The following is a 16,397-nucleotide window of genomic DNA, read 5'->3' as shown; positions in this document are numbered from 1 at the left end:
TCGAAATCCGAAAATCATAATTTCCCCCCATACTTGGGGACAGAAAAGGGGCACCTTGCGAGTGAGACAGCTGTCGGAAAAACAACTGTGGTGCCAGCAGACAGTGGGGAACAGAGGTCACCACCATTGACTGAATGTGAAGGTATGGAGCTGTCCAAGAAATTATTTTAAATACAATGGGCATTTGAGCACTGGGAATGATTGAGGTGAAAGTAGATGGGCCATATACTAGAAGCAAATATGTCCAGGCTAAAGTCGGGGGACCTCACACAAGAAGGAAATATGCAACTAGGCCGAATAGGGTGACAGCGGGGCATTAGAAATAATTGTGTTGCAGTTCGCGGTGTCCTTTGGCAGTGAGGGCTTCAACGAACTGACTGATAAAGTCAATACTTTTAACCAAGCAATTTCCAAGGGTAAAAACTCTAGGCACGTTTCTTATTACATAGAGAGCGACATATCGGTGAAGTCCAGAGTGAGAGCGTGCGGTGCAGCTGTCAATACTCGAGATGTTGCTGCTGGCAAGTCTCCAGCGACATTGGCCAAGAAAACAACTAGAAAATCTGTGCTGAGAAAAACACGATCAATAGAGCGCAGGCGGAACGTCTCTTGTTTAGTCAGACCAGGCAGTTGAAGAGCAGTCTCCAGCGCAGTCACGAAAAAGAACCAGTAACCGGGTGAGTGCTGCTTTGAAACTTGCGAAAGCGCAAGGGAGCGAAGGAAAGTTTGAAGTTGAGAACTTACGATCTGCAACAAGTGCAGGGACAGAACGAGGAGGTGCAGAATCTACCGAAGGGGATGCTGGCCACGCCGTAAAAAGGGCAATCTCCCTACTTAATGGGATTTCAAGTAAGATACATGTTTTACAATTTTATCGTATTGAATGGAGCACTGCATCGATAATGTGATTGACTGGTTTCGTATGCAAGCTAGCCTGCCTCAACATGCTAGGTATAGCTAGCTAGCCCACTAGCATTTAAGCTAACTAGCTGGCTTGTAATCAGTACCGCTCACTCTGGCGCTAACTCCACCTGCAGCAACGTGGCAATGAATGAAACGTCACTGTTGAGGCAATCTCAGTTAGCTGTTGCTTCTGAAATGTCTGTTACATTGTCGACCAAAATTACATTATGAATGCTGTGCTCCACGCAGTCTGCATTTCTAGCTTCCCAGGAGACAGTTGATGACTAGCAGGCATTTATTTCACATGGCTAGATAGCTTTAAAGTTGCATGAATTTGTATTAATGCATTGAGAAGTCTGTAGGGGTAATTCAGCTTTGACCAATCAACCCATGAAAAGCGATCTAGTTAACTTTTATGACGTTTGAGCCTGATTTTCAATCGATTGTAACTGATAGATTTCCAATTAATCTACACGTTATTTATGCTTAAAATTAGTTGAAGTCTGTGTATAAACTCTGGATGACTGACAGGGGGCGCTGTATTGAAGCCACCTCACAGCCATCTTGGCACAACTCTACAATGTCTACGTTTCTGACACGTTTATTCTATTACACCTTAATGCATACTTTTAAATTATATTATGTGAGCTAAACATAAAAACAAAATTTAGAAAATAATATATATTCATTTTATTAGAGTGCTAATGTTACTGTCCCCACTACAACAAAAATACGTAAATACATGTCATTTTGTCCTTGAATCAGTTAATTGAAATAATATAGAATTCCATTAATTCCTATGGAGGACTGCTTCTCCTGGAGTGCCAATATGGCCAACCGGTTGCTTCATAGCATCAACCGGTTGTTTCATAGAATCAGCAATCCAGGGTTTATATGTCGTTGGTTGAAGTAGATGCATTTTCAGACTACTTAGCTTATAGGTTGCAACTCAATAGTGATAATTGACTTCCTCCCCTCGTCTCCTTTCCTTCCCTCACCTCTGGTTTCCCCCCTTGTCTCCTTCCCTTAATTTGCACTGCCGTCAAAAAACTGGACAAGTGTAGGCCTTTTCCTGTTCTAAATATTCTAGTGAAGTTAAATGAAGGAGATGAGTTAAGGAGAGGAAGCCAGTTGAAACTATTGAGATACACCCATAGTTAGCTGAAAATAACTTAGATCAACTGACGGTATTCATCTCCGCTTCCAGATATTGATAGGAGTCCCATTGTTACACGCCATCGCCCCAAACCCCCTCTCAGCTCGCCATCCTGTCCACAGCGGTCAGTCAGGAGAGTGGTCAAAACCTTGTGCTGCGCCCTGTGTGGAGAAATTAAATACACGCCCCCTAAGAGAAGGAAGCTGACCAGGGTTGAGCCAGTTGGAGTGACAGGCAGAGGCAGGGCCATCGTCCTCAGCAGAGTAGTAGAGCTTGAGCAGCCTAAGGTCAGGGTTAAAACCAGGAAGAATTTCACCTCCACCATTAAGGCCCCCAAGAAGCTGGTGATCTGGATAGGGAGGTACCCCAAGGTCAAGCTCTGCGATGTAGCTCAAGTATGTGACGTCTCGGTTGGGGGCTTTTCCTGCCTGCTGCCGGCCCAACTCCTTACTTCCAAAGTAGTGCATTGTTTCAAGTGGGACTATCGGAGCAAAGTTGGTCTGTTAGGGCCTAGTTGTTGCAGCAGAGGGAGCCATGGGAGTGAGACGACCTGGGAGCGCATTAGTAGAAAGAAGTTGCATCACTGTTCTCAGTGTGGGAAGAATGGTCAGCTTTTGACGCAGACTGAAATTCACCAGTGCGTGCACACGGGGGCGCACAGATTGACTGAGTCAAATCGTTCTGCATCTCTCGCTGCCTCGGATCGCGGGATGTCTGAAGCCTCCACCAATGGTTTTGCTTGTCTCTCACTAGGTAAGCAGCAGGTGAGCAGGGGGTCAAGCGGGGCTGGAACGCATGACAGAGGCATTCTTGAAGACTCTGGAACAGGAAGTGATGACGTAGAAACAGGAAAGCCAGTCGCTAAGCGGATGAGATTGGGTTATGTCCACGGAGACCTAATGGAGCAAAAACATTCTAGTCCAAGTGAACCAGAACTGGATACTGCGATAGCTATCGCTTCCCTTGAAGACAGTGAGACGTGGTCTGAGATGCCATGTGACGTCCCGCCGCATTTACACACAAGTCATGACAGTCGTAGTCATAGCAACGCTACAGATGCTCCTGTGAGATCACACCACTTTATGACACAGGATGGAGGCTGGAGGGGAGGGCCCGGGGGAGGTGACAGGTCACTGGAGTCCCCTGCCAACGGGACGCTGTCTCCATGGTCCGTGGAGAACGGAGTGGGAGTAGACCACCCCTCTGACAGCGACACTGAGGACCAAGACCTGTTCTCCTGTCGTAGAGTGGTGGCCTACATCAAGAGGCTGCACCTGTCCTGTGCACGCACCTACCTCTCCTGGCCCTTCCCCAAACCTGATTCTGCACAGTCACTCTCTGTGACATCAGTCCTCAACGCAAATGGACCACTGACACCCCCGGCGGAGTCTGTGTCATCAGCTGTGGGCTGTGATAATGGAGCCTTGGTGAACGGATATGGAGACTCACTTGTGAGGGCTGAGAGAACCAGAGTTCTCACCTCTCACTGTACACTCAATGAATACACTCCACAGACAAGCTACCAGGTCTATGCTCATAGGAATGGGATGAAGGGAGAGGGAAACATGATGGAAGAGAAAGACATGAGCAATGGAAGAGAAGGAGGAGAAGAGGATGAGAGCGTGACCCAGTGTTCACTCTCTCCTGACACTTCAAGCAAGGTGTACCCATCCCATCCTCTCTGTCACAAGAAGCCACAGTCCCAACTCAGAACTAGGGGTCTCCATCGCAACAAAGCTTCCATCTCCCCTCCATCTAAAGCTCCCACCATCTCCACCCTCCTCACTCCACCCAAAAACCACAGTGAAACTGATCCAATTCTTTCAGTTTCCTCCAACCTTTCGCATACTGACACAGACACTGTTTCTTGCCTCTCTCCACCCAAAACTGACTCTGTCTCAACCTTTCCTCCAGCTAAAGTCAGTGGCGGCGGTGAGACAGCCTCCACCCCCCCTCCTATAGGCGTCGGTAGTGACATAGCCACTGCCGCCTTTCTGCTGTTCTCATCTGCATCCCAAAACATAGAGACATCCCCACCACCCTCCTCTCCTACTCCCTCCTCCTTTCCTACTTCCTCCTCCACTCGAAGGAAGGATGAAGGTGGGGCTATGTTCAATGCAACATCCTCCCCATCAGCTGTGGACAGTAAGACTGAAACATCTCACTCAGACTCCTTTCACTCAGCAGAGTCATCCCCTCTTCCACCAGATTTCTCCTGTCTTATAGCTGAATCCTCCATTCTCTCATCCAGCTCCTCTTTTCTGCCTCAAGTAAAAAGAAAGGCAGAGGGAGTAAAGGTGCAGAGCAGAGAGGGAGATGAAATGAAAGGAGAGGTGGCTGCAAGTGGAGAACTGAAAGTTTTGGTTTTACCAGGCAGTGAGTCCTCCAGTCCAGAGAAGCAGGAGCACCAGCGTCCAGAGCAGAAGAGCACACAGGGGGGCTCGTCGCTTGGCAAGCCCAAAGAGGGAGAGGCTGTGGTGGCCACGATCAGTAACCTCGCCCCTGGGATTCTTGGAGGTCAAACACCAATGCTGTGCATAACACGCCTGATGCTGCAGACACAGAGCTACTCAGAAGAGGATGATGACTTTGTAGACCAGAAAGAGAAGTTGTCCAGTGCAGTAGGTGTTGGAACACAGGCCCAGGCATCCTCCACTGATGAAGATGATGGAACATGTGGTGAAGAGGGGCAATCACAGTCTTCTGGAGATGGGACACTAGAGCCTGTTAGAACCCAGCCCTGTACTGATGAAGATGATGTCGATCATCATAATCAGTCCACTTCCTGTACTAAGGTCACATCTGAGAACCAGGAAGCCGGCACTCCTTCCTCTTCCGGGTCACACACTCAACACCAGGAAGTAGAAGTTAGGGCAGGGTCAAAAGTCAAGCTGGCTAGTGACCCCAAAGCTCACCTCTTGGATGAGTTCACAGCCTACGAGCAGGACATCCTGCTTGTGGATGTTCTCCCGGATGACCCAGAGCTGTTTGGCAGCTTGTCTCGGGACCATGAACCCATGCTGGGGTCAACCAGGGGACGAAGGGCCCCTAGAGCCAGGACCACCATTGGGGCAGGGAGAGCCCTACTACTCACGGGTGCAGGTCCCTCATGGGCCACTGAGAAAAGGTATGATCGGTTTAAGTTTGAATTTGTTAGCTACCTCTTATACAGGACTTTGAAAATGCTTTCTCTCTGTTTTGTCTTATAGCTCCACCACGGGTACAGATGGGCCTCCTGGTTTTAAGACTGACCAGAGAAGAATTATCCACTTTAAAGGTGTGTGTGTGTGTGTGTGTGTGTGTGTGTGTGTGTGTGTGTACACACACACACACACAGTCACAATATAAACTATGGAAAGACTGAAATCCAACTAGTGTGAAATTCTGCTAAATCTCTTTTTGTCGGTCAATAATGACCTTTTAATATGAGCTGATAGTGTAAAGCTGTTGTAATGTGTGTTTTGTGTTTAGATGAGGAGAGTGCAGAACCATCTTGGAGACCTGTAGCCATCTCCAACCCTAAGCCTGCCCTGGTCCACAGCAACAGCTGGCCCCCTACTGTCCACACGTTACATCCAGACCAGGTCAGCTCATAGCATCACAATCACTTCATTCACCAAGTACATTTACCAATGTGCAGAATTTGACTCAGTGAATAGGTGCTGCCAGCAATAGACATTGTAGTAACAGATTACAGACACATAGTCAGGATACAGAATATGCAGTATAAGCTGACTTGCAGTATGGTGAGGATCTACAATTTACAGATCTATATATGCAGAGAGAGAGATGCTCATAGCATAAACCATGATTGGGTTCAATTCAGGAAACAAACTGCTTTTGAATAAGTACAATTGTGACATTGCTGTATTGTGTGTTTGAGCAGGGTGGAACTGACTACAACTACAGCCTTATGAAGGCAGAGATCTCTGAGAGGTATATTACTTACACTGACTAATACAATATACCATGTAGGCCTACTCCAACACTACACCTCTACTGCTCTTTCTGCGATAGTACTGTTCATCAAGACTTCATTCCTTTCATACCACTGCACTTCTATTAGAGAGATGATGATGTTTGAGAAGGGTAGTGGTGGCAATGATGGTTCAGGGGTGAAGGAGAATGATGATTAAGTTGTGTTGCAGGGCCCAGGCCATCCAGTCTCTGAACTCATTTAAGAGCACACTGCCTTATCTGATGACTGGAGACTCCTGGTGCAACGGTGAGTGGGAAGACACAACATCCACAATACATAATGAAAACTTGTATCTGTACAGCTTTGATGTGAAGCCGCAGAGAGAGCTGACTCATGTCGTTCCACAGGACATACAACCTCATGTAAAGACCCAGCGGCAGCAGACACCGGCCCTCAAAGACAATTTGACAGTGTAACTACCTCATAATAAAACTACTTATATTTGTCTTTATACAAATATACTTTTATGAATTTCCCAAGTTATCCATAAAACCCCCCCAGATTTGATGAATTCCCTCTCTCCTCCATTCCTTTCCTCCCTCCTCTCCTCCATTCCCTCTCTCCTCCCTCAGTATTGCAAGTACTATTTCAGCATGTCGGACTGTTTCCATAAGACCTGTTGGTTCCTCCATGTGCCCAAGAGAGGAGACGAGAAGGTAGGCTGCTACTGCCTCCAACAACCACCTGGGTCCTCTTCATTAGGGTGCACCGTAGCAAAAACATTTAGCTATGGAAAATAAATTGAGCTGTAGTCCAAATTGGTAGCACTGCTGATGTAAGAGCACCTTCTGCATGTGGTTAAGAACTTGAGCTTTGATAATGTTCATGCCAACTGGAAGGCTTAATGGATATGATGGTGTCTGTTGGTTGACCTGTGAATTCTTTCCATGTGAAGATTCCTGAGTGTTATGTCTTGACTATTTCATGGGTTTTATTTTCTTTTAGTTCTGTGTGGAGACGGTGCTGAGGTTTGTCAGGTCTTCCAACCCTGTCTGTCTGCAGAGGGCAGGTTAGTGTGTTTTGATTAAATTGTAGTGCTGATTGCTCCTCAGACATATCTGACTTGAGGTAGATGCATGAACAACACAGATGGATGGTTCTTTGATACGCTTCACTGTCCTGCTCTCGCTTACGGTCTGTGTCCCTTCTCTCTCCTTTCACACCTCCGTCCACATCTCCCTTCAGTGTCAGTGTTTACGTCATACTACCAGTTCAGTCCTCCAGGTGTCTACCACACCCCTCTGGTCCTGAATTCTCTCCTGGCCGCTCTGCTCAAAGCTGGCTTTCTGTCTGACATCATCACGGTGCTGCACGTCAGCACCGCCCACAACATACTGGTACGAACACACACACTGCTGCTACTCTGTTTATTATCCATCCTGATTGCGTTGTCACTATTACCCCAAACCTACATGTACATATTACCTCAACTACCTCGTACCCCTGCACATTGACTCGTGCCGGTACACCTTGTATTCGTTAGCTACTTTAATAACCAGAGATGGTAATGTGCGAGGGAGACACGCTCTAGCAGGCGACGGAGGGGCCTTGCTGTGTGTGTACACAGGGAGCGAGGAGGAGGGAGAGCAACCAACCAAGCTGAGTCACGCTAGTAAAATAACTGAGTTTATTTATCATCCAATATGATTAAGTAGTACTTGTCTTGGCTGCATCAAACTGAGAAAGCAAGTTGGCTAATTTCGCTAGTATGGCTAATTGAGGCTGCATGTGCTTTTCTCCCTGTCCTACTGTTAAAACAACACCTCCATTTAGATTAGGTAGCAGCCTACCTGTTGACTCTTGGTCGTTTGTGGCATAGTTTCATTTAAGTCAACGATTTCCTTTGATTACATAATCTCCTTACTTGCTTTGCCGCACGCGGAGGCTCTGACCATAGCGCCGTTTTGATGACTTGTGATTGGCCGACATGCTACACGCGCCACTCTGCATAGGCTATTCGCGTTGAGCAGTGGTGACATACTGTTAATGTTTTATCAGCAACTCTCTGTCCATCGCCATTATAATCTACTGTGAAGCCAAAATGTTCCCAAACTGGAGATTTAAACTATGATGGAGGATCGACCCCACGACTCGCCATCGTACAGTACTAGTTCCCGGCAGCGCTTCACAAAAGGAATGTGCCAGTTAAGGTTATCATTTCTATTATGTGCGTATAGGCTCTTGTTTTAACAATATGCCCTACAAATGCTTTTCAGCTCAGTTACTTGATACAATGGCATACAATGCAGCGTAGGCATAGCCTATTGGCCTAGTGTTTTAGTAGATTGTTCGCACACCAATGAATATAGAAAAACAGAGGTCCCCGTGCAGGAACGGTTCAGTACGAATACGTCTACCGCTACACCCCTAGTGGTCAGCAAAGCAAACGGGTATTATTTGACTGTCCCTCTCCCCCATCTAGCCCAGTCCAGCGTTTCTCCTGGCTCTGTTCGACTATGTGGGAGAGAGAGACCAATCCATCTTACCTGAACTCATTCAACTCACCTCTAAGGTACTAAGGTGTATGTGTCTCTGTCAGTGGAGGATTGTGTGATAAGCTATAGGGAGGAAAGGCTCATTGTAATGGCTGGAATGGAATCAATTGAATGGTATCAAACATATAGAAACCTTGTTTTGACTTCATTCCATTTATTCCAGCCATTACAATGAGCCTTTACTCCCTATAGCTCCTCCCACCAGCCTCCTCTGGTGTGTGTGCACTGAAGCTGACTTGTTGTTTGTCAGTTTTATTTGTTTTAAGTAAAGCGTGTGACCCTGCTGATCTAACTGGTGTGAGTTCAGATGGTGGATGCAGGCTTGGGGTTAAATGTGGACCAATGTGAGCGTGTCCTACACATGTTCCTTAAGTCGCCACAATACCACCCAGCAGACTCACCTGAGAATTACACAACTAAACCTGGCAACCACAGGTGAGTCATCTTCCACACACCTTCGGGTCAGTCCTGTACCTGGCAACCCAAGCCTGTTTTAGGAGTTGTTTTGGTACTGGCTGAGAAACCCATGGGTGCGTTCAATTCGATTCAATGTTTACTACGTTGCGTGATGGTTTGTACTGAAAGTGACGTTTCCCCAAAACGGTGTGCACCGTTCTTCAAAAGCCTTTGAGGCACGTTTGGTGGGGTGTGACGAGGTGTCGCAAGACCAATATAAACTAAGTAGCCTTCGACTCATAGGAGAACATGCGACCGCTTGTTGTACAAGTACACCCTCTGGACAGGATGCTAGTCTGCTCAATGTGGGTGTGGCAATGAGAAATGGCAAAACTTGTGCATTATACGATCTCTAGGCCGCCATATAATCATACTGTTATTGAATTTGGTCGTACAGTACTGTTTCTGTTGATTTTTAACATTGCACATTGTTTTTCGTACTGATCGCAGCCCATGTTTTTATCTTGTCATTGGTGTTGGTTGATTGGCTGTTTGACTTGTCCATCACTCCAGGTCGATGAACACCGAAGCTCCCACTCCTGAAGCGCTGAGTCTGGCCCATGCTCTCGTGGAGGTGAGGTATTTTTGTCCTAGTTCTGCTGCTTGTTTGATCTAAATGTAATCATTTTGGCACATTTCTCTCTCTCCTTCCTTTCCTTCCCTCCCTCCCTCTAGTTGTGTTCCCAGCAGGAGGACTGGGGGAGGTTGGGTGTAGTCTTCCGCTCCATATGCCACTCCCACAGAAGCCTTGTCGACTTACAGCACTTCAGCGGCTGCGTTGCCATAGCGCTGCTCAAAGGGGACAAAGACAGACTAGCCCTGCCCTTCGTCTCCTTCACTGAGACAGGTGAGACACTACAGAGATAGACAGGTCTTTGAGCATTGATAATGAATGAATGAATAAGTGTGTATTAGTTTGTTGTCTCTGTTTCAGTGTACCAGGAGACCTAGGACTGGGATGATATTATACTGAACAAAAATATAAACACAACATGCAGTGTTGGTTTCATGAGCTGAAATAAAAGATCCCAGAAATGTTCCAAATGCACAAAAAATGGATTTCTCCACTTGGTGTGAACATCACATCCCTGTTAGTGAACATTTGTCATAGGAGAAGATAATCCATCCACCTGACAGGTGTGGCATACTAAAAAGCATGTTCATTACACAGGTGCACCTTGTGCTGGGGACAATAAAAGGCCACTTTAAAATGTACAATTTTAACACGGCACCATGCCACAGATATCTCAAGTTTTGAGGGTGTGTGCAATTGTCGTGCTGACTGCAGGAATGTCCACCAGAACTGTTGCCATAGAATTGAATGTTTATTTCTCTATATAAGCTGCCTCCAGAGTCGTTTTAGAGATTTTCCAGTAGGTCCAACTGGTCTCACAACCACAGACCACATGTAACCACGCCAGCCCAGGACCTCCACATCCGGCTTCTTCACCTGCGGGATCGTCTGAGACCAGACACCCAGGCAGCTGATGAAACTAAGGAGAATTTCTGTCTGTAAAAAAAAACGCTCTTTTTGTGGGGAATAACGTATTCTGATTGGCTGGTCCTGGCTCCCAAGTGGGTGGGCCTATGCCAACCCATGGCTGTGCCCCTTCCCAGTCATGTGAACTCCATAGATAAGGGCCTAATGTAATGATTTCAATTGACTGATTTCCTTATGAACTGTAACTCAGTAAAATTGTTAATTGTTGTGTGTTTATAGTTTTCTTCTCTGTTCCAGTGTACCAGGAGACAGAGGACTGGGATGATGGTCTGATCAAGAGCTTCCTGGGGAGAATAGGAGTCTCTCTGATGTTCAGATACCACAAGACACAACAATGGGCCAAGGTAACTGTTTCTCTCACACTGGATCAAAGGCTGATGTGGTCTGTAATATTTGTGTGTATGCGAGTCTGATGCAGGTTGTATGTGTTCTGTCTCTATGTCTGTGAAGGGCCGGAGGCTGGTGGATGTGTTATCCAGGTTAAAGGTAAACTACTCCACTCTGAAGGGACTGTTCGGTAACGAGGATGGAGCTTCTCGCTGTCACCTAATCACAATAGCTACAGAACTTTTCCTTAGGAGCAACAGTGTTGAGGGTGCACTCAATACACTCCGAGGTAACGAATGCACAGTCTCACACTCACACACTCCAATGTAAACATGTAACACACACACACAGGAAACCAAGTTTCAAGTGATTGAACAAGGTGTGTGTTTGATATTTGAGACCTCTGGTGTGTCTTGTAGATAACGAGTGGTTCCTGAGTTCGTGTGTGTGGCCGTGTTCGGTGGAGGACGTAGCGGAGAGAACAACTGTTCTGGTACGACTGGCTGAGATAACATCCCACAGAGACACACTGGAGGTCCTCACTAACCTGCCTGGTCTTAAGGAACCTGCAGGTACACACCCCAACTGTCTCACCAACCTACACTACTGGTAAAAAGTTACAGAACACCTACTAATTCAAGGGTTTTTATTTTGACTTTTCTACATTGTAGAATAATAGTGAAGACATAAACTATGAAAACGCATATGGAATGATCTAGTAACCAAATAAGTGTTTGTTTTTTAAATTCTAAATATATTTGACATTCTTCAAATAGCCACCCGTTGCCTTGACAGCTTTGCACTCTTGGCATTCTCTCAACCAGCTTCACCTGGAATGCTTTTCCAACAGTCTTGAATGAGTTCCCACATATGCTGAGCACTTTGCTGCTTTTCCTTCACTCTGCGGTCCAACTCATCCCAAAACATTTCAATTGGGTTGAGGTCGGGTGATTGTGGAGGCCAGGCTATCTGATGCAGCACTATCACTCCTTTATCTTGGCCAGGTCGCAGTTGTAAACGAGGACTTGTTCTCAACTAGCCTACCTGGTTAAATAAAGGTGAAATAAATAAAATATCACTCTCCTTGGTCAACATGCCCTTACACAGCCTGAAGTTGTTGGGTTATTGTCCTGTGGAAGAAAAAAAAGATATTCTCACTAAGCCCAAATAAATCCGTGTCCCCAGCAGAGTACCCCCACACCATCTCCATGCTTTACGGCAGGAAATACACATGCAGGGATCATCCGTTCACCCACACCCATCATCCGTTCACCCACACCCATCATCCGTTCACCCACACCCAAAAATCTCCTATTAGGACTTCAGACCAAAGGAAAAATATCACCGGGTTTAATGTCCATTGCTCGTGTTTCTTGGACCAAGCAAGTCTCTTTTTATTGGTGTCCTTAAGTAGTGTTTTTTTTGCAGCAATTTGACACCGTCTCCTCTGAACAGTTGTCTGTTACTTGAACACCTGACATATTTATTTGGGCTGTAATTTCTGAGGCTGGTAACTCTAATGAACTTGTCCTCTGCAGCAGAGGTAACACTGGGTCTTCCATTCTTGTGGCGGTCCTCATGAGAGCCAGTTTCATCATAGCCCTGGATGGTTTTTGCGTCTGCACTTTCAGTTCTTGAAACGTTTCATATTGACTGACGTTCATGTCTTAGTAATGTACTGTCATTTTCTCTTTCCTTACTTGGTCTTTTACCAAGGAGGGCTGTCTTCTGTATACCACCCCTACCATGTCACAACGCAAGTGATTGGCTCAAACGCATTAAAGGAAATAAATTCCAGAATTTAAACTTTTAACATGGCATACCTGTTAATTGAAATGCATTCCAGGTGACCACCTCATGAAGCTGGTTGAGCGAATGCCAAGTGTGTAAAGCTGTCATCAAGGCAATGGGTGGCTACTTTGAAGAATCTCAAATATAAAAACTTTTTTTTTTTTACGACATGATTTACCACATGATTCCGTGTGCTATTTCATAGTTTTGACGTCTCCACTATTATTCTACAAAGGAAAAAAAATAAAAACGCTTGAATGAGTAGGTGTTCTAAAACTTTTGACTGGTAGTGTATATGGCCCAAGAGGTACCAGTGAGTTGCATATTTATTTATGACGTTACCAACCGTGTGTGTGTGACCCTCCCCCAGAACTAGCAGACATCTCCATATATGGCTGTCTGTTCAACAGTCACCTCAAGTCATGTGTCGACAGACAAACTGTGACTGTGGCCTCAGACACGCTGGGTTTCATGTTGTCTAAGAGCCTGGCTGTGGACCCTCCTCTGCTGCACACTCTGCTGCACAAACTGGGCAAGCAAAACATCTGGCTACGGGCTAGAGCTCTCTTCAAACGTGAGTCTATTACTTACTAGATAATAAAACATGGTTATCTATCAAAAATAGGTCTTTTTTTTTATTAGGAAACACTGTAGTTTGAGAGCGACGTGTGTGTTTCAGAGGCCCTGTGTCTAGGCTATTACCCTGGTGTGAAGTCCGTGCCAGGCTCTCTAGCACTGACCGTTCCCTGTTCCCTGGGGGAGATGGAGATAGCTCTGGCCTTTGAGATGGTCCTCACCTTCAATGCTACAACCATCCTCAACACAACAGGCACACCCCAGTCCATCATCATCACACTCAAGAGGTGTGTGTGCGTGCGTGCGTGCATACATGGGTTTTCCTGTAGGACTGGAGACTGAAAGTGAATGTCTAGTACTGGCAGTTGACTATACATACTAATGGTTCCCTCGCCCTCTACAGAACAGGGGACCGTGAGAGTGAGTATTTGGCGGCAGGCAGTCGCCTCCTCTCGGCAGCGATCGTCCCCAACCCTAAACTGACCGTCCACTATACAGCGGTCAACTCCTGTCAGGAACAGCTGTTCACGGTCGACACACACACCGCACGCCGCTGGCTCCGACACAACCACACCTGGGCCAACGAGGTCTGGACACATTCCTAAAAATACAAGCATTCCAGGAATACTGACCTACGTTCCCATCCTGGGAATACCGACCAGGGTTCTTTCTGGGAATATCAGGAAGGTTTGGAACAGGACAAGGTTGTACGGAACACTTCCATGGCCGTGTGTGTGACACTCTTCGAAGTTTAACCTGCAGCATCTAGACTTTACAGGCTGATCTGATCAAGGGATTTATATCAAGAAAAGACTATCAGAACTGCATATAATTGTTTGAGTTTTTACAAAACTTAATTGTATGTTGAGTTTTTCATTGTAAGTCGTTTTAATTTAAAGGAACTGTTGAATGGAGGTGAGAAAGTACGAAGAACTTTCCAAGTTTGTTTGGCTTTGACTAGATTTTTTTTGAAAAATGTGGTTTATTTGAAAGTTCTCTAATTTTAGCTTGATTTAGCTTGATTGTCTTTAAACACTTTTTGTTGCACATTTCTGAGGCACTTGAACAATTGTGAAGCTAGATTTTACTGTTTTGTAAGAAATGTAAAAAAGATGAAAGAATGTCGGTATTGAACTGGGTACCATTCATACTTGACTACAAGGTTTGTTTCAGAAAATGTTTATTTTCCTTAGCATTTGTTTCTAGGCAGATTTAAAAGCCTAAAATGTTTTATTTTGTGTCAGTCAGCTCTTTCAGTAATGCTACATTTTAATGGAATAAATTCACAACAGTACTATTATTATTGTAAAGAAAGCAAGCGTGTCCCAAAACTCTATGATCTCACTGTGATTTTGAGACACAAACACATTTTGATCCCATTTAACCGAATGGTCCTAGCTGGAATCACATCAGTGTTTACGACTTCCCTGATTTCTTTACATTCCTATTTGTTTCCTTTTCCATTGCAAAATCATTCAATTCTTCTCGTGCTTCAAAGTGATTGTCGAGAACCTGGTTCTAAGTCTATCGCTGGTTTTAGCGATTAACAGTATTTCAGCATCTTCTACTGTAGGTATGTTTGGTTGTGTAAAACACATTGTTTTCTGGAACAAGTCTAGAAGCTTCTATTTAGTTTTAGTCTTATTTTGTATTTCTTAAAGGAAAAATAAACTACTACTGACTGACTTCTGTTTTTGTGTGTATTATCAATAATGTGTTTGTGTGGCTCTTGCCTGGCTTATCCATCCACATCACTCTAGCCAAACTGATGTCCACGAGGAGTCTGGTTTTGCCTCCATCTCCTACAATTTTTAGAATGCGAACGTATTCTGACTGTTCTGATTGGTCGCAGAAACTGACGGGCTGGGCCAGAGCCAGCCTATTTGACGACGACCTTGTCAATTTTGATACTCTTGATTTGTTCGAGATGAGCCATTCGCTGAATGTATGTTGCAGTCTTTAATAGAACAGCGGAATTCAATTCCGGGTGAGTCGTCAGGCAAGATGTGGCTCAGTTGATAAGGGGAAAGGACCTAGCAATGCCAAAGTCATGGGTTTAACCCTTGCAGGAATCACCTGTGTATGTGCTCTGACTCCTACCTTTTATCATACCTCACAAAACAGACCCACTACATCTCCCTCAATGGCTACACCTCAGACTCCACTGCAGTTATATAGGGTATCCCCCAGGGCTCTGCTGGTTCCATTACTCTTCATCTACATCCTCCCTCTTGGTCAGACCTTCCGTCATTTAAACTTTGACTTCCAATGCTATGCCAATGACACATCTCTCTCCATCAGCTCCAAATTATTCAAAACACTGCAGCCGGACTCCTCACTCACATCAAGTCCCTGTCTCCCAACGCACTGATTACAACAGTTATTCCCAAACGGGGTGCAATGCCGTCAGGGGTACGCCAAAATAAAAATGTGATTCACATTTATAAAAACTTTTTTGTGTTTTTTTATGTTCCCATTTTCAAACAGTCCATTTATATTTTCTAATGGGCTGTACATTTGGGTGAGGGTTTTTCTCTCGCCTGAGGAGCCTCATTTCACTACCAAAAATAAAATTCATGGAAATAACACAATGTAAAATACATGTAGCCTGGTCAAATAATAAACATCCAATCACGTTACCCGTTATTCTCTCGCAGTAAACCTTCACTCTTGTGCAGACATTTAGAAACGAAACATGACAATTTGAAAAATAAGCCACACAAGGTTTTTGAGCGAGAATAAAGATGACTTTTGAGTTGTAAGACATGTATAAAAGAAACAGATACCATTAATAAGAAGGGTCTAGAAGCGTCTTATATGGTGAGCTACCGAGTGGCTAGGACAGGCAAGCCCCATACTATTGTTAAGGACTTAATTCTACCTGCTTACGTAAATATGGCTGGGACAATGCTTGGGGAAAGGACAAAAAAACGGTACAAGCAATGCTTTCAAACAACACTGTTTCACGACGTGTCAGTGACATGGCAGGAGATGTTTTGAAACAATTACTGCTTTGCATACAAGCTTGATGAGTTTGGAGGGTACTATGGTGTTAAAAGCTGAGCTGTAGTTGAACAGCATTCTCACATAGGTATTCCTCTTGTCCAGATGGGTTAGGGCAGTGTGCAGTTACCTTAGCTTTCTTGGGAACAGGAACAAGGGTGGCCCTCTTGAAGCATGTGGGAACAGCAGACTGGGATAGGGATTGATTGA

At 45.2% G+C, this 16,397-nt stretch overlaps 1 protein-coding gene and 1 long non-coding RNA gene across 2 annotated transcripts; both read left to right on the top strand.

Annotated features, from left to right (window-relative positions):
* The first annotated feature begins 640 nt into the window (after nt 1-640).
* Nucleotides 641-5,615, top strand: LOC135551382 (uncharacterized). The gene is made up of 3 exons (XR_010457292.1): nt 641-849; nt 5,269-5,336; nt 5,531-5,615. It is a non-coding gene; the product is annotated as an uncharacterized LOC135551382 (long non-coding RNA).
* A 3,890-nt stretch (nt 5,616-9,505) lies between these two features.
* Nucleotides 9,506-14,863, top strand: LOC135551381 (protein TOPAZ1-like). The gene is made up of 8 exons (XM_064982602.1): nt 9,506-9,563; nt 9,665-9,836; nt 10,728-10,834; nt 10,941-11,106; nt 11,237-11,389; nt 12,979-13,182; nt 13,288-13,471; nt 13,588-14,863. Exons 1-8 carry the CDS (start codon nt 9,507-9,509, stop codon nt 13,787-13,789), a joined length of 1,245 nt encoding a protein of 414 aa, XP_064838674.1. The 5' UTR covers nt 9,506; the 3' UTR covers nt 13,790-14,863.
* Nucleotides 14,864-16,397: the final 1,534 nt, after the last annotated feature.

The sequence above is a fragment of the Oncorhynchus masou genome, chromosome 13 (assembly GCF_036934945.1).
Source record: "Oncorhynchus masou masou isolate Uvic2021 chromosome 13, UVic_Omas_1.1, whole genome shotgun sequence".
NCBI lineage: Eukaryota > Metazoa > Chordata > Actinopteri > Salmoniformes > Salmonidae > Oncorhynchus > Oncorhynchus masou.
This window is presented reverse-complemented; position numbering and strand designations above follow the sequence as displayed.